The 24,770-nt window shown below is 39.0% G+C and overlaps 1 protein-coding gene across 10 annotated transcripts in view; it reads left to right on the plus strand.

Annotated features, from left to right (window-relative positions):
* Positions 1-24,770, plus strand: part of NRIP1 (nuclear receptor interacting protein 1) — a 212,059-nt gene that overhangs the window by 95,142 nt on the left and 92,147 nt on the right. For 9 of the 10 annotated variants that reach the window (XM_050782352.1, XM_050782356.1, XM_050782351.1 and 6 more), the window contains one exon: positions 1,046-8,029. The exons of the other annotated variant lie outside the window; for it this stretch is intronic. In XM_050782352.1, coding sequence (XP_050638309.1) covers positions 1,376-4,843 — 3,468 coding nt within the window. In that variant the 5' untranslated portion in view covers positions 1,046-1,375 and the 3' untranslated portion in view covers positions 4,844-8,029. Of the gene's footprint in view, positions 1-1,045; positions 8,030-24,770 lie in introns of those variants that run through there. 10 annotated transcript variants of the gene reach the window in all.

The raw sequence follows: 24,770 nt of genomic DNA on the forward strand, positions 1-24,770 counted from the left end.
AAAACAAAATTCTTGGAATTTATTCTAGCTTCTCTTCCAAAGGTGTACTGGCCCCATTCCTTAGGTCAATATTGACATTTATCTATCAAGTTTGCAGAAATGCAATGAGTTCTTGCTTCTTCTGTTGTGTATGTGTTAGTGATAGGAAATCGTTTGGTATCTTCTTAGATAATAAATACCATTGGAATGTTTTTCAAGCTGTGACTAAAATGTCTTTGGCATTTTCCATTGTACTTCTTATATATGTTTATGCCTTCCCTGTCCTCTGTATCTGTAAGGAATGGACCTGACATTAAGATTTCTCCATAGAGCACATGAGGAAGGATTTACTAACAAACTACATTAAACCCTTGATAGCCCCAAACAAGCATCTAAAGAATCACTCTCCTCCATATGACTGTATTTTAATGTTTATGAATATGACTAAGATGGTCACACTTTGAACAGACTCACAAAATAATCTTCAACTTGTTAGTGGTTTCATTTTTTTGAAAACAGAAATTCTAAAAATTACTTATGGAATGTCTGGTGTTTGGGGGATGATGTCAGAAATGAATCTGTTCTGTTGGCCTCAGCCCCACATCAGACTCATCAGAGTCTGCATCTCTTTTCCTTTTTCTGCACATCTACTTTTGTTTCTTCCTAAGTGCTCAGTAATGTAAGGAAGCAGGTTCTAGTTCCCCTATAGAGCTATAAAGCTATACAGGAGACTTAATATTCACATTACTTTGCAGAAAGGTGCTTATGAAAATTCAGAGACTTGGCGGGCTTTGGAAGATGGTTATATAACATTAAAGTATGTTCTCTTCTCTAATGATTTGATCATTTTAACAGTATGGATTAACCCACAGGATTTCCAGTAGACATTTTCAATGGAATAGGAATGGCAATAAAACAAATTACTAACGTGACTGTAGTCCATATATATGTCTATTATTTATATGTAATATACATATACACTTAGAAATGCTATATTATTTTGCTTGTAGGTATAACATGATTCTAGTTCTGCCTCCTTAACTATTCTTATTTTTATTTTTTTTAGAACACTGATATTTGCATTTAATGGGGAACAAACGATGAAGAAGGAAAAGGAATATATTCACTAAGGATTCTATCTGCGTACTGCTACAGACCTGTGTTTTAAGGAATTCTCCTCCTTCTTGCATAGAAGTTGATCAGCTCTGTGGTCAGACTCATTTATCTTGTCATTGCCAGAAGAAATCCTGGACAGAATGTAACAGTACATCTCTCTCTGATTGCTATGGAAGGTGATAAACTGATACTCACTTATTAAAGTTACGTCTCACTCACCACAGAAAACCATTCTTTAAAGTGAATAGAAACCAAGCCCTTGTGAACACTTCTATTGAACATGACTCATGGAGAAGAGCTTGGCTCTGATGTGCACCAGGATTCTATTGTTTTAACTTACCTAGAAGGATTACTAATGCATCAGGCAGCAGGGGGATCAGGTACTGCCGTCGACAAAAAGTCTGCTGGGAATAATGAAGAGGATCAGAACTTTAACATTTCTGGCAGTGCATTTCCCACCTGTCAAAGTAATGGTCCAGTTCTCAATACACATACATATCAGGGATCTGGCATGCTGCACCTCAAAAAAGCCAGACTGTTGCAGTCTTCTGAGGACTGGAATGCAGCAAAGCGGAAGAGGCTGTCTGATTCTATCGTAAATTTAAACGTAAAGAAGGAAGCTTTGCTAGCTGGCATGGTTGACAGTGTGCCTAAAGGCAAACAGGATAGCACATTACTGGCCTCTTTGCTTCAGTCATTCAGCTCTAGGCTGCAGACTGTTGCTCTGTCACAACAAATTAGGCAGAGCCTCAAGGAGCAAGGATATGCCCTCAGTCATGATTCTTTAAAAGTGGAGAAGGATTTAAGGTGCTATGGTGTTGCATCAAGTCACTTAAAAACTTTGTTGAAGAAAAGTAAAGTTAAAGATCAAAAGCCTGATACAAATCTTCCTGATGTGACTAAAAACCTCATCAGAGATAGGTTTGTAGAATCTCCTCATCACGTTGGTCAAAGTGGAACAAAGGTCATGAGTGAACCGTTGTCATGTGCTGCAAGATTACAGGCTGTTGCAAGCATGGTAGAAAAAAGGGCTAGTCCTGCCACCTCACCTAAACCTAGTGTTGCTTGTAGCCAGTTAGCATTACTTCTGTCAAGCGAAGCCCATTTGCAGCAGTATTCTCGAGAACATGCTTTAAAAACACAAAATGCAAATCAAGCAGCAAGTGAAAGACTTGCTGCTATGGCCAGATTGCAAGAAAATGGCCAGAAGGATGTTGGCAGTTTCCAGCTCTCCAAAGCCATGTCAAGCCATCTTAATGGTCAGGCTAGAACATCATCAAGCAAACTGATGGCTAGCAAAAGTAGTGCTACAACATTTCAAAATCCAATGGGTATCATTCCTTCTTCCCCTAAAAATGCAGGTTATAAGAACTCACTGGAAAGAAACAATATCAAACAAGCTGCTAACAATAGTTTGCTTTTACATCTTCTTAAAAGCCAGACTATACCTAAGCCAATGAATGGACACAGTCACAGTGAGAGAGGAAGCATTTTTGAGGAAAGTAGTACACCTACAACTATTGATGAATATTCAGATAACAATCCTAGTTTTACAGATGACAGCAGTGGTGATGAAAGTTCTTACTCCAACTGCGTTCCCATAGACTTGTCTTGCAAACACCGAACTGAAAAATCCGAATCTGACCAACCTGTTTCCCTGGATAACTTTACTCAATCCTTGCTAAACACTTGGGATCCAAAAGTCCCAGACGTAGATATCAAAGAAGATCAAGATACCTCAAAGAATTCTAAGCTAAACTCACACCAGAAAGTAACACTTCTTCAATTGCTACTTGGCCATAAGAATGAAGAAAATGTAGAAAAAAACACCAGCCCTCAGGGAGTACACAATGATGTGACCAAGTTCAGTACACAAAATTATGCAAGGACTTCTGTGATAGAAAGCCCCAGTACAAATCGGACTACGCCAGTGAGCACTCCACCATTACTTACGTCAGCCAAAGCAGAGTCTCCCATCAATCTCTCTCAACACTCTCTGGTCATCAAATGGAATTCCCCACCGTATGCCTGCAGTACTCAGTCTGAAAAGACTGCATCTAACCACTCAATGGACCTTACAAAAAGCAAAGACACGCCAGGAGAGAAACCAGCCCAAAACGAAGGTGCACAAAACTCTGCAACTTTCAGTGCCAGTAAGCTGTTACAAAATTTAGCACAATGTGGCCTGCAGTCTTCCATGTCAGTGGAGGAGCAGAGACCCAGCAAACAGCTGTTAACTGTAAACACAGATAAACCGATAGGTGTGATTGATAGATTAAATAGCCCTTTGCTCGCAAATAAAACGAATGCAGCTGAAGAAAGTCAAGCATTTAGTAGTCAACCAACAGGTCCTGAACCGGGGCTTTCCGGTTCTGAAATAGAAAATCTGCTTGAAAGACGTACCGTCCTCCAGTTGCTCCTGGGAAACCCCAACAAAGGCAAAAATGAAAAGAAAGAGAAAACTCCCTTAAGAGATGAAAGTACTCAGGAACACTCAGAGAGAGCTTTAAGTGAACAAATATTGATGGTGAAAATAAAATCTGAGCCTTGTGATGACTTACAAATTCCTAATACAAATGTGCACTTGAGCCATGATGCCAAGAGTGCTCCATTCTTGGGTATGGCCCCTGCTGTGCAGAGAAGCGCACCTGCCTTACCAGTGTCCGAAGACTTTAAATCGGAGCCTGTTTCACCTCAGGATTTTTCTTTCTCAAAGAATGGTCTCTTAAGTCGATTGCTAAGACAAAATCCAGATAGTTACCTGGCAGATGATTCAGACAAGAGTCACAGAAGTAATGAAATGGCACTTCTAGAATCAAAGAATCTGTGCATGGTCCCTAAGAAAAGGAAGCTTTATACTGAGCCATTAGAAAATCCATTTAAAAAGATGAAAAACAACGTTGTCGATGCTGCAAACAATCACAGTGCCCCAGAAGTACTGTATGGGTCCTTGCTTAACCAGGAAGAGCTGAAATTTAGCAGAAATGATCTTGAGTTTAAATATCCTGCTGGTCATGGCTCAGCCAGCGAAAGTGAACACAGGAGTTGGGCCAGAGAGAGCAAAAGCTTCAATGTTCTGAAACAGCTGCTTCTCTCAGAAAACTGTGTGCGAGATTTGTCCCCGCACAGAAGTAACTCTGTTGCTGACAGTAAAAAGAAAGGACACAAAAATAATGTGACCAACAGCAAACCTGAATTTAGCATTTCTTCTTTAAATGGACTGATGTACAGCCCCACTCAGCCCAGCAGTTGCATGGATAACAGGACATTTTCCTACCCAGGAGTAGTAAAAACTCCTGTGAGTCCTACTTTCCCTGAGCACTTGGGCTGTGCAGGGTCTAGACCAGAATCTGGGCTTTTGAATGGGTGTTCCATGCCCAGTGAGAAAGGACCCATTAAGTGGGTTATCACTGATGTGGAGAAGAATGAGTACGAAAAAGACTCTCCAAGACTGACCAAAACCAACCCCATACTATATTATATGCTGCAGAAAGGAGGCAATTCTGTTACCAGTCGAGAAACACAAGACAAGGACATTTGGAGGGAGCCTTCATCTGCTGAAAGTGTCTCACAGGTCACAATCAAAGAAGAGTTACTTCCTACTGCAGAAACGAGAGCTTCTTTCTTTAACTTAAGAAGCCCTTACAATAGCCATATGGGAAATAATGCTTCTCGCCCACACAGTGCAAATGGAGAAGTTTATGGACTTCTGGGAAACGTGCTAACAATAAAAAAAGAATCAGAATAAAATGTACCTGCCATCCAGTTTGGGATCTTTTTAAAACATAATGAGTATGAACTTGAGATCTGTATAAATAAGAGCATGATTTGAGAAAAGCATGGTATAATTGAAACTTTTTTCATTTTGAAAAGTATTGGTTACTGGTGATGTTTAAATATGCATACTAATTTTTGCTTAACATTAGATGTCATGAGGAAACTACTGAACTAGCAATTGGTTGTTTAACACTTCTGTATGCATCAGATAACAACCGTGAGTAGCCTATGAATGAAATTCTTTTATAAACATAAATAATAGGCATAAATTAAAATGTAAAACTCCATTCATAGTGGATTAATGCATTTTGCTGCCTTTATTAGGGTACTTTTATTTTGCTCTTCAGAAGTCAGCCTACATAACACATTTTTTAAAGTCCAAACTGTTAAAACAACTCTTTAAAGGATAATTATCCAATTAAGAAAAAACCTAGTGCTGATTCACAGCTTATTATCCAATTCAAAAATAAATTAGAAAAATATATGCTTACATTTTTTCACTTTTGCTAAAAAAGAAAAGAAAAGTGTTTATTTTTAACTCTTGGAAGAGGTTTTGTGGTTCCCAGTGTGTCTGTCCCACGCTGATCCTTTTCAATATAGATTTCTTTAAACCTTGTACTACTTAGTAAAAATTGATTACAATTGAGGGAAGTTTGATAGATCCTTTAAAAAAAAGGCAGATTTCCATTTTTTGTATTTTAACTACTTTACTAAATTAATACTCCTCCTTTTACAGAATTAGAAAAGTTAACATTTATCTTTAGGTGGTTTCCTGAAAAGTTGAATATTTAAGAAATTGTTTTTAACAGAAGCAAAATGGCTTTTCTTTGGACCGTTTTCACCATCTCTTATAAAAGCTAATTCTCACCATTCCTGTGGTACCTGCGAGTCTTATGACCAGGATTCCTTAAAGCTGAACTCTGACCTCTTGCGTTAGAACCATCTCCATCTGGAGCACTTGTTTTAAAATGCAGATTCATAGGCAGCATCTCAGATCTACAGAACAAGAATCTCTGCTAAGTGGACCTGGAATCTTCCATCTGCATCTTAACACGTTCCCTAGGTGTTTCTTGTGTTTGAGAACCATGGCTTACGACTTTCCTCAGAACATGAGACTGTAAAACAAAACAAAAAAACTATTTGATGCCTCTATTTTCCCCAATACAGTCACACATCAGCTCAAAATTTGCAATATTGTAGTTCATATATTACCGTTATGTCTTTGGAAATCGGGTTCAGAACACTTTTTATGACAAAAAAAATTGGGCGGAGGGGATAACTTTCATATCTGGCTCAACATCTCAGGAAAATCTGTGATTATTTATGTGTTCTAATGAGTAACATCTACTTAGTTAGCCTTAGGGATGGAAAAACAGGGCCACTTACCAAACTCAGGTGATTCCAGGATGGTTTGGAAACTTCTCCCGAATACATCCTTAACCTTTATTAAAACCATTGTCCTAAGAACAATGCCAACAAAGGCTACAACATTTAGTTTAAACCCAAGAAAGGCACTAAATTCAGATTGGCTAAATAAAAAGTACAACGGGCACATATACATGACAGAATTGTACACAATCACTCCATTGGATCTTTTATTTTAAAATAGTGATGAAAAGTAAATGTTGATACAGTCTTAGAAGAACTTAATATATTCTTGAAGCCACATGGGGTTTCAATTGTGAAACAGGTCTGTTTTTATGTTCAGTTTGTACAATCCACAATTCATTCACCAGACATTTTGTTTTTAATTGTGAACCTGGTTAGCAAATGACCTATCAAAAATTATTCTATGATCACTACTAGTTAGAAGGATATTGATTTAAAGTTGTTCTTCTTGAAGTGGTTTCTAAGATTTTTATCTTAAAAATAGGTGTGATTTCCTAATATGATCTAAAACCCTAAATGGTTATTTTTCCTCAGAATGATTTGTAAATAGCTACTGGAAATATTATACAGTAATAGGAGTGGGTATTATGCAACATATGGAGAAGTGAAGGCATAGGCTTATTCTGACATAAAATTCCACTGGCCAGTTGAATATATTCTACTCCATGTCCATACTATGACAATCTTATTGTCAACACTATATAAATAAGCTTTTAAACAAGTCGTTTTTCTTGATTGTTGTGAAAGATTTGGAGCCTTAGAGGTATGTCAGAAAAAATATGTTGGTATTCTCCCTTGGGTAGGGGGAAATGGCCTTTTTACAAGAGAGTGAAATTTAGGTCAGGGAAAAGACTGTCAAGGGCCAGCATTGCTTTTTTTTTTTTTTTTTTCTTATGGGTTTTGTTTTGCTTTTTGGTTGGTTGGTTGTTTTCGTTGTTGTTAACAAAGGAATGAGAATATGTAATACTTAAACATGACCACAAAGAATGCTGTTCTGATTTACTAGAGAATGTCCCCAATTTGAATTTAGGGTGATTTTAAAGAACAGTGAGAAAGGGTATACATCCACAGATTCACTTTGTTTATGCATATGTAGATACAAGGATGCACATACACACATTTTCAAGGACTATTTTAGATATCTAGACAATTTCTTCTAATAAAGTCATTTGTGAAAGGGTACTACAGCTCTCATTGACATCAGTAAGGTAGCATTCATTACCTGTTTATTCTCTGCTGCATCTTACAGAAGAGTAAACTGGTGAGAGTATATATTTTATATATATATATATAAAATATGTATATATATATATTGACTTGTTACATGAAGATGTTAAAATCGGTTTTTAAAGGTGATGTAAATAGTGATTTCCTTAATGAAAAATACATATTTTGTATTGTTCTAATGCAACAGAAAAGCCTTTTAATCTCTTTGGTTCCTGTATATTCCATGTATAAGTGTAAATATAATCAGACAGGTTTAAAAGTTGTGCATGTATGTATACAGTTGCAAGTCTGGACAAATGTATAGAATAAACCTTTTATTTAAGTTGTGATTACCTGCTGCATGAAAAGTGCATGGGGGACCCTGTGCATCTGTGCATTTGGCAAAATGTCTTAACAAATCAGATCAGATGTTCATCCCAACATGACAGTATTCCATTTCTGGACATGACGTCTGTGGTTTAAGCTTTGTGAAAGAATGTGCTTTGAATCCAAGGGTCTTAAACAGTTTTTTTAATCGTCAACCACTTTTAAACATAAAGAATTCACACAACTACTTTCATGAATTTTTTAATCCCATTGCAAACATTATTCCAAGAGTATCCCGGTATTAGCAGTACCGGAATACAGGCACATTAATCCATTCATAGTAAGAATTCTGGTGTTTACACAACCAAGTTTGATGCGATCTGCTCAGTAATATAATTTGTCATTTTTATTAGAAATTTAATTTCTTCATATGATGTCATGAAACTGTACATACTGCAGTGTGAATTTTTTTGTTTTGTTTTTTAATCTTTTAGTGTTTACTTCCTGCAGTGAATTTGAATAAATGAGAAAAAAATGCATTGTCTCCGGTTTGAAATGACTGTTATTTTGTGGACTTTCTCTGGTTTTTAGGTTTTCCATAAACGTAGAACAGATTGCTGTGAATATAACAGTGATCTTCAAGGATGTTTTGCCCTTCTCAGAAAAATAAAGGGGACAAAAAAGAAGGTGGCTAGCAAGTTAGTGCACTAGAAACAGGGTAATTAAGGCAGAACTCAAAGTGACAATCAGCCTATACGCTCCCTGCCATGATTCAGTGTGTAACTAGTTGATCACTGTAAATTTTTAAACTAGAAAATAGTTTGCGCAGTATTCAAAATTAATGTTGACTGTGTTATACATACACACTTCATTTTAGGATAAGACTTATCAGAAGGCTTTTATACAGTTTTCAATGGGTGTGGTTTATTTTAAATAAAAGCAAAAGGAGTTTAATAATTTTCCAGAAATTTATGTATGTACACATATATACATGTTTAAATAAATGCTATATGTGTATAGGTAATAAGTAATTGATAAGCAACATACATACGTAATTATTAGAGACCAGTGGATTCCAAAGGGAAAAAAAAAAAAAACCTTTGGTAAACTTACAGCTTAGGAATTTTTATTTTTACAAATAATGATAATTTATGAGAAAGACATTTTCCCAAAGAGGAGTTCTGTTTCCTGGGACCCAGATAGGTCTATTATAATCCATGCAGCTTCTCTCTTAATAAGTTTATAAATGTCTAAAAATGTTCAAGTAATAAAAATACTTCCTGCTGTTGTACATCATTAACATGTTGAAAAATTGCATCTTGCTATTTGTATAGATGCTGATACCAGAATGAGAGATGCACAACCATGTCTTTTATTTATATGGCGAAAAACCCTGACAAGTGCCTCAGTGACCCAGGAGGGATTTTTATGAAGAGAAGCACCAGTTAGCTATTCTTGATTATAAAATAGTGCCCGTGACTTCAATATGGAGGGTCTTTAAAACTCAATTCAGATTAAAATCACTCATACTATGCAAGGTTCTATTTCAAGCTTGTTAGTATGGAAAATCATCAACAAAAGTAATTTTGAAATTTATTTTCCTGCCACTGGTCTCACTAAACTATGACCTGTTTGGCTGTAGGAAATAGGTTTTAAATGTTCATTATTAAGCATACTGGTAATTGTTTTGTTTATTCCATAAAACTTGTATCTAGTACCACCTCACCTTATAACGATTGGTAGAGGAAGCTATGGCATCATTTAGCATCATTTAATACTCCAATTCTCTATAAGTGGTTGGTACAACAATATTTACAACATTTTTCAGATTCCATCTTCATAAATACTGACTCTCACTCTAAAAGCCAAAATTTATGTACTTGAGTTGGAGGCAGAATAGTAGGAAATAAAGTCCCATAAATTCCAGTCCTTTGGAGGTGCTGTTGCACTTTTGATGCCCTCTTACGAGTGTCTAAAAGTAAGCATATAAAGCTTTTAATCAGTAAACCAAATTTTGAAACAGTATACCTTTGCAGTCAGAAGAAAATTTTTGAGACATTCAAAAGTCTTCGTACAGCCTTCATGTTGACACAAAGTCCTAGACAACCTTCTGCTTTCCCTCTGTTGTCTTTACCAAACTTCATTGGTATGTGTTCCAAACCTTAAGAAAAGCTGCAATCCTTTTAAAATACTCATTTGCCTCGCTTTAGCTGATAAACATTCACCTCTGAGATCACATCTGGAGAAGAAAATGACCCAACATTTTATAGTTGTCATAGCCCGCATTTTTGGAAAGCTACGTGAACTATGCCACACAACAGAGCCGCAGTGCAGTACAGTGCGTTGTCTGAGATTGTATTTTCCCTTAGCTAATTGATAAAATAATTCAAGGATAGAACCATGGGGTAATTTTCTTATAATTGGAAAAGTGCAATTTTCTCTAAAGGCCGAAGGGTTGCCTCTGGCAAACAATTAATAGCTAATCTTTCCACAAGCAAGCTTCAAGTCCTTAAAAGACTTTTAGCACCGGGTTGGATGTACCAGCTAGCCTCGTTACATTTTACATCGTACCTAGCCCTTTTACCTCTCTGCCCGTGTCTTCTGAGTTTTGTTATGTTCTTGTTTGATTCACAGTGGCGTCTTTGAATATATAGAAATGCTTAGGTAAAACTTGAGAGAATACTGGGAGAGATCCCGTTTCTCTCCCCTTCATGAGTTTGTAGTCACTTGCAAAAACCAAACTTGTAATATAAACCTTAACCACTTCCCCAACTTCTAAATCATGGCTTTCTCCTTTCAATTACCTTACTTTTGGGGGAAAAATATCCATTAAAAAGGCACTTAGAGTGCTGATACCCTAATGTGGATAAAAGTAAGGGCTCAATCCAGTCTGTGGGAGAGACTGAAGTACTGGAATAATACCATTGGGTTCAATGCCGTAACACACACTGATCACTAAGCTTTAGATCTCTGGTGAAGGCCTTTCTCTCCCTTTTCCCTGATTGCTTTCCTATGACAAATAAATACTTTTTCTCATAAGACCATGCCTTTGGGTTTGCTGCCTACTTCCATTACATTTCCGACCCCACTTCAACATAGAAAGTGTTTCTTTAAAGCTGCGGTGGCCTTTCCCTGTGTGCATAAAAATCTGGGCTTTTATCCATAGAGCTCTTTGCTCTTTTCCTGCTTTTCTAAGGGCAGTTGGCAATATGGGGGCGGGGGGGAAACAACTTCTTCCATTCCGCACCCCCAACAACATCAACAGAGATTTTTATCTCCTAAGTGAAGTCAAAAATGGAGACTTACACATGGCTAAACTCTGGGGACTTACACATGACCAGAGGGTAGATGAATTTAGAGCTTGGTGGGGTAAAGCATGACTACCCGCTCTTACACTTTCACCTCCAGAATAAAATCTATCTCACTTTACATAGTTCTGTGCTAATAAAGATAATCATGATAATCTTTCCAAAGTGAGCAGCAGGGATGGCATTTTAGATCCCTTTGGAATTGCTTGCATCCCAGAGAATTTTGTGGCCTTAATACTAAAGCCAGGCCTACCTGCCAAAGAATAGACAGCCCTCTGAAGGGGAGATTTCCTGCTTGTAGTTCACTCTGGAAAGGCCTGTTCTGGGGAGACTGAGATGCTTAAGGGTGAAGGTCTGGCCCACTTTGACTATTATGGATGATACATACCAGGAGGGTAGCAATCAAAGATTACTCAGAAAACAGGCAGGCCTGGGTCAGAAGCAGCAACTCCTGCTACTTGCATTTCTGGCCTGGGCAAGCCATTGACCCATTTTTTCTCTTTGGTTTTCACAACCCAGTGTCTCCTAGTTATCTTCTTAATGCTAATTTCATCTGGTCTCATAACAGATTCGTTTTCCCATAACTGCCCATATTCTGCCTTACAGCTGTCTCTTCCTTCATTGCATCTTCAGCAGAAACAGCCATCCCTATGTCTTCAAACACCTCACACGTTATTCCAAGTTCCTTCTAATTATCTAGTTGTCTTCTGTTTCTTACCACTCATGGATATCCAGCTTGTCAACCTATTAGCTAAACTTCAACATGCCCCAATCTTGAATTCAGTATACAGCCATTCTCCCCAATTTGTTCTTCTATCCCTTTGTTGGAAAGGTGCCTATTTCTAAAAATGTTGGTCCTCAGCAGACTCTTCTTATGGTAGCCACTTTTTGAAGACTTTCCTAATCTGTAGCTTACAACCCATATCTTTTACCTTAACCCAGAGTGTTATCGTACCTCACCTCGGTTATTGCTCTAGCATCTACTTGGCCTGCCTGCCTCCCCTTCCCAACTGTAATAGCCACTATTGCTAGAGCAATCATTCTAAAATACAAATCTGTTAAATCTGCCTAAAATCCTCTGAATTCTTTATATTGCTCATGAAATTGCACACTCACGCGACTTTAGGGGCCTGGGGGAGTAGTAAAGAATGTAAGGCTTCTGGTGGAATACTGTAGTAAGGGGTGCATCTACTTTAAATGGAGGAGGTAAAGCTATTCTAATTCAAATATTTTTAAAATGAGCAAAATCCATGTGTTAGCCAAACAAAAGTGATATGACTACTGATGTCCAGTGTGGGTCCATGGGGTTAATTCTGTATCTTCCAGGTTCCTTTGACTTCTGGCTCTGCCTGCATTTTCACCTTTTCAACTCGTTCTCCTACCCTCTAACACCATTCTGTGCATCATCACCAATCATTCCATATTCAAACATTCCCAAATAAGAGCTCACTATTTCCTGAGTGCTCCTGCTTTCTTGGCATCAGTGCCTGCAGTCACGTAACATTCTCTGCCTAAAATACTTCCTTCCTTTGCTCATTCTGAACCTGGTAAACTCCTATTCATCTTTCAAACTTAACACATTTACTTCCTCAAAGAAGCCCTCCCTCCCTAATTCACTATTGTATGACAGAGTGTGTTTCTCAGCCCTTTGCAATACCAAATGCTTATTGCACTTATTACAATGGTTAACACCATACTTTGTAACTGTGTATTCCTTCTGAAGACGATAAAGTGTATCTTCTTAATCTGACATTCAGTGAGAACCTAGTGCATATCTTTTTTTGTTTTTTGTTTTGTTTTGTTTTGTTTTGAGAGGGAGATAGAGTCTTGCTCTGTCTCCAGGCTGGAGTGCAGTGGTGCGATCTCGGCTCACTGCAACCTCCGCCTCCTGGGTTCAAGCACTTCTCCTGCCTCAGCCCCTCCAGTAGCTGTGATTACAGGCATGCGCCACCGTGCCGGGCTCTGACCTCAAGTGATCTGCCCATCTCAGCCTCCCAAAGTGCTAGAATTACAGGCATGAGCCACCTGGTTCATATCTTGATACGTAGCAGTTACTCAACAAATGTATGCCGAATGAGGGAATGAATGAAAGGTGATCTCAAACAAAAAAATGAAAGGCTCCCCTCCCTGTCTGGAAGGAAACGAAGTAATGTATAACGTAGGGGTGCAACCACGTCCCTGAGGCAAGTCCCAGCCTCCCTAGTCACCTCTAGCCGAGGGCTCATGATCTATCTGGGCCAGGTCAGACATTCTCCCTTCTGCCTTCTCAAATCTCCTGCAGAAATATGATCTCTACTGGGAAAGTCGTGATAAGAGAAACTGGTTCTTGAAACGAGAATGGGAACTTTGCAGATTTTGCCAGTAAAACCCTAATTATCTGCTGAACCATACCTTCCTCAAACAATAGCAAGAGCATCTCAGAAGCTTTGCTTTTAGCAGGGAAGCTGAAGATAGTACTGTGGTAAGCCCGGGATCAGAATTCATGCTCTGTCCTGAAAATCAGCCAATGAATATATCATGTTTCATAGGATTGCATTCTCCTGAACTATCCAGAATCAATCATAGCAGAGCATATACTCTTCTGCCAAGTATGGTTCAACTAATTCCTTGATGATAAGACCCTCACCAGCATAGAAGCTGGAAATAGCATTAAGCTATTTCAGATCCCCAAGGAAATCTGGGTCTGTGGGGGTATGGAAATGCAAGAAACCGGTGTCACTTGTGAACTTGGCACATAGCATGAGTGTTCCTTTATTAGAGGGCTTTGAGGGTGGCAACTTATCTATGAAGACCAAACCACCAGGTTTTCGGTGATTCAGTAGGTGCTTAATACAGGTCTATTAAATTGATGTGAAAGCAAAAGCTTATCTCTTGTGTATCTACTTTGTATCACTATTTCCTGAGTGCTCCTGCTTTCTTGGCATCAGTGCCTTCAATCACATAACATTCTCTGCCTAAAATACCTCCTTCCTTTGCTCATTCTGAACCTGGTAAACTCCTATTCATCTTTGAAACCTAACACATTTACTTCCTCAAAGAAGCCCTGCCTTCCTAATTCACTATTGTAGGATAGAGTGTGTTTCTCAGCCCTTTGCAATACCAAATGCTTATTGTACTTATTACAATGGTTAACACCATACTTTGTAATTTTGTATTCCTTCTGAAGGCAAGAAAGTGTATCCTCTTAATCTCACATTCAGTGAGTGCCTAGTACATGCCTTTTTTTTTTTTTTTTTTTTTTTTTTTTTTTTTTGAGACAGAGTCTTGCTCTGTCCCCCAGGCTGGAGTGCAGGGGTGCGATCTCAGCTCACTGCAACCTCTGCCTCCTGGGTTCAAGCACTTCTCCTGCGTCAGCCTCCCCAGTAGCTGGGAAGTTGTGCTAATAGTTATGATTTGCTTTTATTCTGATGCCAGAAATTAATGTAATCAACATTTTATTTTTTAACTATTACATTGTATTTGCCCCCCTCAAAAACCTCATTTCCTATCCCCACCCCACCCCAGAGAGAGAAAGTAAGGTCTGGGTTGATATCACTCTTGTTATATTCTAGATCATTCCAGATGGCTCTGAACAATGCAAATATAGAGCGTATCTGGGATGAGGAGATCTGTTTACAGTGGGGATTGAATAGTCCCTCTTCCCTCACCAAGAAAGACTGAGAAAGAGGACTCATTATGATCTCTATCCAATATGAGGCCATGCTTCAAGGCTGTGTGCTCAAATAAAGGGGTCATTTTGTGGGTATCTGTGGACTTAGAAGGACCACGGAGACAGCTAGATGTATTTAGCAGGAGGACGGAGAAGTTCACATTACAATGTCTCTAGCTTTGCTGAGGGAGATCTTCCCTATGCTGTTCTCTTCCTATAAGCTCCTTTCTAGCTTGAGCAAACCAAGAAGACTTCTAACCCAAGTACATAGAGGATAGTCAAACTTTTTCACTCTCATGGAAGAGAAGAAGTTTCTTGAGTCTGCATATTTAAAATCAAATTTTTTTCTCCCAGCATCTTTTTTCCCTTGGTTAAGGCTGTAAAATGGTGGTAGAACTGGGACATGAAACTATGGACTACAGAGAGATAAGAGGCCTTATCAACCACATTCTCCCTCCTCTAAACCAAACCAAAGAGCAACCTAAGAAATATACCATCAAAGCATCATGCTTAGGTACCCAAATTGCCTTAGCAATTAGAAAAAAGAGTATGTCCTTTTGTTCTTATGGCCTGCCGCATCCCCTGGGCAATATTTCCGAGCCACTGCTTGAGATCTGGGGACAGAGATAGTGGCCTACTTCTCTCAGAGTGACACCCCTGCTTTGGAAGCAGGGAGCTGGGTAGAGACAGTTGCCTCTGGTCTTTTCAGCTTGTTTTTCCAGTGGGGAACCTCTACCCTAAGATTGAGCAGGGGTGAAGGCAATGACACTCAAGTATTCTTGGCCTGGCACACCTAGAGTGGAGGCAAGAGAAGGCGGGGTGGGTAGACGAAGACAGCCCCTGATTTTCAAAGAAATTTGCCTGGAATGTAGCCCCTATAAAATGGAGCTTCACAGGGATGAGAAATTCCTGCCAATCCCAAGGAGATACTGTCACCCTTAACCAGAGACTGAGGAGCGAGACCCTCATCTTCCTGGCCACACCCAACTTGAGTGGAGCTTCATCACATTAAACTGTAGGGCGAGTAGGAGCAGGCCATGGCTCTAGTGCCAAGATTTTTTTGTTACCAAGATCTAGTGCCAAGATCTTTTCCTTATCAAGATTTAAGAAATTTTCTTGATTAGTGTTTCTTCATATGCCCTGTCACCTTACCAAAACAGACGGTTTTGTGTTGCTTCGTTTCGTTTTATTCTTTTGAGACAGCATCTAACTCTGTCACCCAGGCTGGAGCGTAGTAGCACAATCTCAGCTCGCAGCAGCCTTTCTCCTAGGTTTAAGCGATTCTTGTGCCTCAGCCTCCCAAGTAGCTGGGATTACAGGCATGCACCACCATACCTGGCTAATTTTCGTATTTTAATAGAGATGGGGTTTCGCCATGTTGGCCAGGCTGGTCTTGAACTCCTGGCCTCAAGTGATCTGCTGGTTTTGGCCTCCCAAAGTGCTGGGATTACAGGCATGAGCCACCGTGCCTGGTCTGTGGTTTTGTTTTTGTTTTTTTAAATAATTTTTATCAGTTATATTGTTGCACTTGAGTGGGTATTTGTAGAGTTCCTCACACGCTGCAAACCCCCTTTCCACTGGGAGGCATTTTGGAAAGGTCTACTTTGCCATTACAAAGTGAATCTCTCCTACTTACCTTTATTTCCGATTACCAAATAAATGTATACTGGAATTAACATTCCTGCAGGGTAACTTGCTTAAGCAGTGTTTTGATGCAGTTATTGTTTCTGTCCATAGGATGGTATATTTCTGGTCATGAGGACAAAAATCACTTAACAGTTACTTTTCAAGACTATTTTTTCTTACCACAGTTTACCTTAGTCTTTTATGCTCTTCTTTCCAAGAAGCTCATTCATTTTTCTTAATGTCCTCTTCTGTATAATATGCAAATGTATAACCCTGTGTGTGCGTCAAAGTATTCCACGATTAAGCCCACCAGACCAACCCTCAATTCAACAACCTGTCACCCCTTACCTATTCACTTTGTAATCATGTAAATGGATCTTTGGTATTTTGTTAAGATATCCTTTATTTGCTTTTCTAGCTGAATTTTTGAGGAGTTTTAGGTTTACAGAAAAACTAAATGGACAGTGTAAAAATGTTCCATATATCCCCTCTTCCAGCTCTCCCAGTTTCCCTTAAATTAACATATTGATTAGTATGATATACGTATTACAACTGATGAACCAATATTGATACCTTGCTATTAAGTAATGTCCATAGTTTACATTGGGATTCACTCTTTGTATTATACATTCTGTGGGTTTTGGCAATAGAATAGTTTCACTGCACTAAAACTCCCCTGCGATTCACCCATCCCTACCTTCATCTCTACGATAAGCCCTTGACAATGGCTGATTACTGCCACCAGTTTTGCCCTTCACAATACTGTGACATAGTTGAAATCATACAGTATGTTGCCTTTTCAGAGTGATGCTTTCACTTAGTAATGGGCATTTAAGGTTTCTTCCAGTCTTTTTGTTGCTTGATATCTCACTTCTTTTTATCACTGAATAATATTCCGTTGCATGGGATGTACCACAGTTGGATTATCCATTAGCTTATTAAAATATGCCTTGGTTGCTTCCACAATTTGACAATTATGAATGAAGCTGGTATTAGTGTTCAGGGTTTTGTGTGGAGATAAGTTTTCCTTCACTTGTTTTCGATACATATTCAGAGGCTGGAAGTTTACCTTCTAGTAATTTAGATTTCCTTCCCCTCTGATAAACAAGAAATGCTTAACCACCAATTCCAAGCCCATCAGTTTCACTGAATGTATGAATCCAGTGAAAGACCATGTAGCAGTATCACACAAGTCTAAACTCTCTGTGACCAAGAACCACAAAGGTTTATTTAATATTTTTAATACCTGCCCATCTTGGGTTGGCAGTGGACTCTGTTCCACCTCATCCTCTCTCTGGTGCCGAGGGTGATGAAGCCTCCACGATCTGTAAATGTCACTGGTTATCACGGCAGAGGAGAAAGAATGTGGTGAATGGAGCCCTAACTGTTAAAGGACCGAACACTTCTCCTTGCATTACACTAATCAAGGCACTGGTCTGCTCAACCTCAAGGGGATGAGAAATGTAATGACATAGTAGGCCTAGGAGAAGAAGAATCAGAAACGTTGATGAGCATTCAGTAAATGTCTTCTTTTAATCCTTGATTTTCTGGAGCATAGAATGCTGATCTTTCGATCACTAAATTAAATTTGATTATATCTTAATGTTTGCTTTCCCTCTTCAGACTATGGACAATAGGCTAGAAGTGAAAATTAAGGGCTTAAGGGCTCTAACAATATTTACCAATCTAAAGAAAAAGGCTTAGTTTGTAAAATAAGCTCTATCTGCATACTGGAAGGAAGATAGCAGCAGTCTGAAGACGAGGTCTAATAAGGGATTGATGGAGTTTGGTACTGCTGACTCTGTAGCACTCAAAATGAATGAGGATGAGTTCTTTCATCTAGGCTCAGTATAACAACAGAAGGATGCTTGCTTAGAGTATCAGATAACTCTATACCCATATACATTTACTGATTTTCTTATTTCAGCTTGTTTATATGACTAAGTTTTTTTCTTTTAAAAAAAATGAGATATTCCATTTAAACCTAAATACATTCTAAAGCAAATTTCAACTCAAAAGAAATTTTGGGGTTGTTTCAAATCATTTAATTTCCATTGAATTCTTCAGCTAAATAGCCTTTTCCCCCCAGATTTAGCAGCAATTTCTGATTTACCAGCACTCACATTATGAAAATCCTTCATTTATTTACGAACAGCTCCTGGAACTGGATAGTCACTCGTTTGCTACTCTATCCTATGAAACTTCTCCTCTTCCTTATAGAAACGGCCGTCCTTCGGAAAGTTGTCCCTGCTTTCTTTTTTCTCATCTATCTTATCTCGGCATCAGTGTGGTCAAGGATCAAGGCATGCTTCAATCCCTCCCTGTGCTATTTGAGCCCACACTCCACAGGAGCCAAAATTGTCCCTATACTCCTGCTTACGTTTCTCACTGCAAGATAATTCTCCTAAGCCCTCATCTCAAACTTCTGCCTTTCCCCATTCTCTGTTTCCTGAACCTTTTCAGAAGCTTCTCCAAGGTTTTCATTCTCCCCTTTCCCAAGACCTACCTCTAGGGCAAACAGATGCTGTGGAGAGGGAAGAGGGATCATTTACGACTATGGCAATGAAGAGCATGGAGGTGGCAGAGAGATTCTCCCCTGAAGGATGACACACATTAGCTGCAATTTCCAGCCCATTTAAAGGAGAAACCATGGAATGAGAATACACTAGGAAGTAAGACTTTTGAGTCAAAAGCCTGGTATTTGAGGTCCAGATCCACCACAAACTAGCTGTAAGCTTGTCTGAGTCTCAGATTCTTGGCCTGAAAATGAAATTTTTCCCCTTTGCCCACCAGATTATTGCTAGGATTACATGATATATTACATAGAGGGGTGTTGTATTAAGTGCTGTTCACACGCTCTCTGTTCTAATAAGTCTGTTTGTATTTTCACTCACAGCAAATATATTTGATCCTAAAATTTATGATGAATTCAAAAAAGCACATGGAGAATAAAAATGACCTATAGTTCTACCACCAAGATAGAAAGAAAATTAGTTATTTCCGTTTACATAAAGTAATATTACTACTTCCTTCTAATGTGCTGGTAATTATGAATTGGTGTTTAACATTATCAGGATTTCGCTTTGTATACAGCTTGTGTCCTTGTGTGACAGCCTCTGTTTTCCAAAAAATGACCAGACAATATTTCTAGTGTCAGAACCTTGCCTCTGTATAAGGGGTGGAGTCATATTTTACCTCCATCTAGAACTGGCCAGGCCTTGGGACTGCCTTGGTGAATGGAAGGTGACAAAAGTGGCATTGGCTGGCTTTAATGGTCAGGTCATGAAAGGTGATACGGTTTTTGTCCGGCTTTCATTCTTGGAACCCAGCCACTATGTTGTGAGGAAGGCAAGGTCACACTGAGAGCCTGTCTGTGGGTGTTTTGACCAGCAGCATCCACTGCTGGATGTGCGAGTGAGTGAGCCTTCCCATGATTCCAGATCCTGAGCTGCTGCCGTTGATGCCAAGTGGAGAAGAGAAAAGCTGTCCCTACTGAGCTCTGTCCAAATTACAGATTCACGAGCAAAAAATATTGTCAATATTTCACTCCAATGTTGTATGCACACTTTCTCATGCCTTTAACAATGTTACATCAACTTAATATGGTTGCATAACATTCCATCATGTGGATATTCTATAATTTGCATAAACCTTTCCATGTTGTTGCATATTTAAGTTCTCCTTTCTATCTTTTTTTATGCTATGGTACATAATGTGGCTAAAAACATCTTCGCAACACATTTTGAGTTTTTGCATTCTGATTATTTCCATAGAATAGATTCTTAGAAGACAAAAGTAAACGATTTCTATACCTCAGTTATGTTTAATTAGATTTAGTGGCTCACTAGAATCAAAATTGTCTTAAGTATTATTATTTCTGTAGAAAAGTGACGTAAGATCCCAACTTTAAACCACGACTCACAAAATTTTGAAACACAATCCTCTTCCAGAGTCAGGAACTTACTTTTGCATTGATTTCTGAATTATAGGGTCGGCATGAAATTTTTATTGAGGGCAGTTCTTTCCATCACAGTTTGTTCCTCTTATCTTCTATTTCTCTTGGCTTGCTTGCACCCCAGAGGAAATTTGTTTTTATTAAGACAATGCCTTCACCACCTGTGGTAGGCTGAATATAGTCCTTAAATGGATGTCCCTCTCTTAATACCTGGAACCTGTGACTGTTACCTTAGATGGTAAAATATAGTTTGTAGATATGATTAAGGTTAAGATTTTCAGATGGGAAGATTACCATGGGTTATTCAGACAGGTACCAAATGCAATTACAAGTCTTTATGACAGAGAGGCAGCAGGGAGACTTGACACAGACAGCAGAGAAAAGAGCAATGTGACCACAAAGGCAGACATTGGAGTGATGGGGCCACAAGCCAAGACATGTTGTCAGCCACCAGAAGCTGGAAGAAGCAGGGAACAGATTCTCTCTGAGAGCATCTGGAATGAATGTGTCCCTGCAGACATCTTGATTTTGGTCCCATGTAACTGATTTTGTACTTCTGGTCTCCAGAACAGTGAGAGAATAAATTTCTGTTGTTTTAAGCCACCAAGTTTGTGGTGATTTGTCATAGAAGCCCTAGGAATGTAATACATCACTTGCTACTACATAGAAAATAATGAAATACGAAAAAGTCCATTTTAATTCTCTAAATTCTGTTCCTCACATATCTAAATATCTTCCTAGGGTAAGTACAGGCTTCACTATATGTGCACAAAATATGTTACACATCTTTGTCTTTTTTATGTGCGTGTGAAAATTTTAGTATCGAGTGTTTCCTGTGGAGAATAATAAAGCAAAGAGAAGACTCTTGTGCTTGAGGTGTTCATATTCTAAGTTGAGACACACACACACATGCACACACATGCACACACACATGCACACACACGCACACACAAACAACTGGAGCAGAGTACAGAGGCCTGTGTTTTTTCAAAGTTTACCTTGAGGTATACACTTTGAAATACATAGGAATTCGGAGCACATAAACACGAAGGTGTTGTGTGAATCTTCCCCCTTTGAAGATGTAATTGCCGCCGTGGAAAGGAAAATAATGAGGAGTCACAGATAAGAGGACCCCAAAGATCTCAAAGAAATAGGTTAATCTCACTGTGGATCCTAGCATGTCATAAAATATCAGTGTGCACGAGCTTCTCTTTCCCTTCCTTGGTTAAAACTGTCCCTTTATTGTCAAGGTCTAAAAACAGGCAAGACATAACGAATGAATCTGCAGTGATGTTTGAAAAATGTGCCCTGACACATTTGGAACATACCCACTGTTCAAAATCTGCCGGCTAAGAGAAGCTGATGAGAACCCCTGATGGCCCATGGGGAGCCCCGTCCAGGTGCCTGTTACCTGCTGTGGTCAGCTCTGCCTTGGGCAAGCATGGAGCCAGAGTATCCAGTTGACTCTCAGCTTTATGTAAACATCAGACCAGGAGGTGCCACTGCTGTTGATGTAAACATGAAGGGAAGGTTGTGCTGGCTGAAGAATACGACAAGCCCCCTTTCTTTCTCATTCTCCTCATTAGACTTCAGTTGGGTCTCTTCAGCAATGAAAGCATCATATTTTTCTTTATGAAGTGCCCTGACTTTGGTGGTTTTCATGTATCTCTTCATTTTGAATCAGAAAAAATCCACTCTACACTCTCTCCCCTGAAGCTCTGAACAAAGAGAGACTTAAAATTATCCCCTCTGTTGGTGTGTGGATTAAAAATTGAAAGGACAGTTTTAAGGTTGGCCAAAAGTCCTGCATTCCATCACCACATGGTGAATTTTAAATGTATTTACACCTCCATTTCCTTCCTAATGGTGGGGAAAAAGCATACCTGCCAGAGTTTATTTAGCATGTATCATTTTTTGTATTACAATATATTCTGAAATAAATCATTGATGTGATTGTAAATAACAAAGCATGGGACAAGTTTTCCAGGAATGAAATAAGTCAAAATGGAACAATTGATATTATAAACCATTGAGAAAGCATCTGTGATCCATGATGTAGACAAATTCTAGTTAGAGCCAAAGCGATTCATACATACATTCATTCACTTAACGAAAATATTTATTAGCACCCACTCTACAGGAAGGTCCTAGGAATACAATGAGGAGCAAGACAGATCTGATAGCTGCTTTTAGAATTTAAAGTCTAATTCGTTTCAAGACTCATAAGGGGGACAGAAAACTGTGATTACCAATTTGTGCTCCGACAGGGTGCAGTAGGAAAGCACCCAACTCAAACCTGAGAGGCAGTCGGGCTTTCTAGAGGAAATAATATTTTCCTTGGAACATCAGACATGGAAATAGCATAAGCAATGGTTTGGAGACAAGAGAGAATCTGAAACATACTATTTATTTATTTATTTTTGAGACGGAGTCTCGCTCTGTCGCCCAGGCTGGAGTGCAGTGGTGCGATCTTGGCTCACTGCAACTTCCACCTCCTGGATTCAAGCGATTCTTTGGCCTCAGCCTCCTGAGTGGCTTGGACTACAGGTGAGCACCACCACGCCCAGCTAATTTTTGCATTTTTAGGAGAGACGGGATTTTGCCATGTTGGCCAGGCTGGTCTTGAACTCCTGACCTCAGGTAATCTGCCCGCCTTGGTCTTCCAAAGTGCTGGGATTACAAGCATGAGCCACTGCGCCCAGCCACCTGAAACACATTAAAGTAACTGAAGTGAGATTACAGCAGCTCAGAGATAAGGCTGTAAAGGTAAAAGGAGACCTCTTTACCTCTGTCTTATAAATAAAGACTATGGAAGTTATTAAATGGTGCTAAGAAGGTTGGTGATGTGATCCAATTCACTCTTCAGAAAGAGCTCTGTCTACAACGTAGAACTTGGCTATTGGAGCTATGCAGAACAGTGGTGGTGCAGCTAGCGTAATGGCTGTGACAACAAAGAAGCCGATAAGTGGATGATAAGGGATATTTAGGAGAGATATTTGTCAGCCTGGGTGATTGAGAGGGCAAGGGGTGAGAAAGGAAAGGATGGCTCCTAGTTTTCCAGACTGATCAAGTAGGAGGTGAAGTTAATGAACTCGGTTTCAGACAATTGGATTGGAGATGTCTAAGTTATGTTCAAAAGAAGATGCTCAGTGGAGAGTTAGATAAACAGCTTATTTCAGGAGAGAGAGTTGAGCTAAGGAATAGATTTGAGAGTTGTCAGCATACAGTTGGTTATTGAACCCATGGAGCCAAAGAGATCGTTCAGAAGCCTTGTAGGTTAAGAAGAGATGACGACCCAGCTAGCACAGAACACTGAGAAATATGATGTTTTCAGGGATGAGGAGATGCGGACACTGCTGGAGAGACTACTAGCTAGGAAAAAAGTTGAGAGAGCATGTTTCATGAAAACCAAAGGAAAAGAGTGTTCGGAGAAGGATGGAGTGAGCACAAGACTGGTACGCAGCCTTGATCTGTGGTGCACCTGGTGTGGCTGACACTCAGAGGGACTCCCTCCACCGTATGGTGAAACTGTTTTCAACTATCATCATGCAACCATTTTTGTTTTCTTAATTTGTTCTTTAATTTTAAAATGAGTACAACTTAAGAAGAATGAATTTCAACTTTAAGGATATTATTCAGATTCAGTACATTATTTCACATATGAATTAAAATTTGTGCCTAGCAACCAACTCAATAATGAACATCTCACAGTTTGCACTCTTTCACTGTTTTCAATTTTAAACACAAATAAAAACTCCTAGTGGTAACACAGTGACAGAATTAAAATAACTCACTTGTAGTTTCTTTGTCTTTACAATCTCTGTGCTGTCATTGTTTATTCTGAATCCTCTGATTAAACATAGCATGTTTACAGCAGGGCGTGTAGTACAGAGATGGAAACACTAACTGTGCTCAAAGCAAGCTTGAATGACTCTGAATCGTTATGAATTTACTTTTGAAATGAAGTGTGCTTTTGAAATGACGCGTGCTAAGTCCATGTGTGTCCAGAGTAGACTATGTAACTGCAAACTCCTGAGAATAGCTTTCAGGTATATATGATATTTATTAAAGGATAAGTAATACAAGTGTGCTTATTTGAAGTTGGCATACATACCTATACAATGTGACATAATATGTGCATATAACAATATTGCTAAAATGTAGCAGTAAGCATAGCAATTGGTTAGAACTAAGATCAACCCGAGAGTTTCGGGAGGAATTTTTTATACTAACATTTTTTGGAATTGCGGGTGCACTGTGATAATAGAAAGCCGATCAATTTTTGTCAGTTTTTATTATTGTCTTTAAATCATTTGGGGACAATGTACTCCCTATTGCCTGCCCCTGACATGAACTACTCTCATCTCCCATCCTTTGGTACAATACTAGCCTAGATGATAAGTAAAATGAGGGCTGAATATTACCCATGTATTCTGTT

This window comes from Macaca thibetana, chromosome 3 (genome assembly GCF_024542745.1).
Source record: "Macaca thibetana thibetana isolate TM-01 chromosome 3, ASM2454274v1, whole genome shotgun sequence".
Taxonomy (NCBI): domain Eukaryota; kingdom Metazoa; phylum Chordata; class Mammalia; order Primates; family Cercopithecidae; genus Macaca; species Macaca thibetana.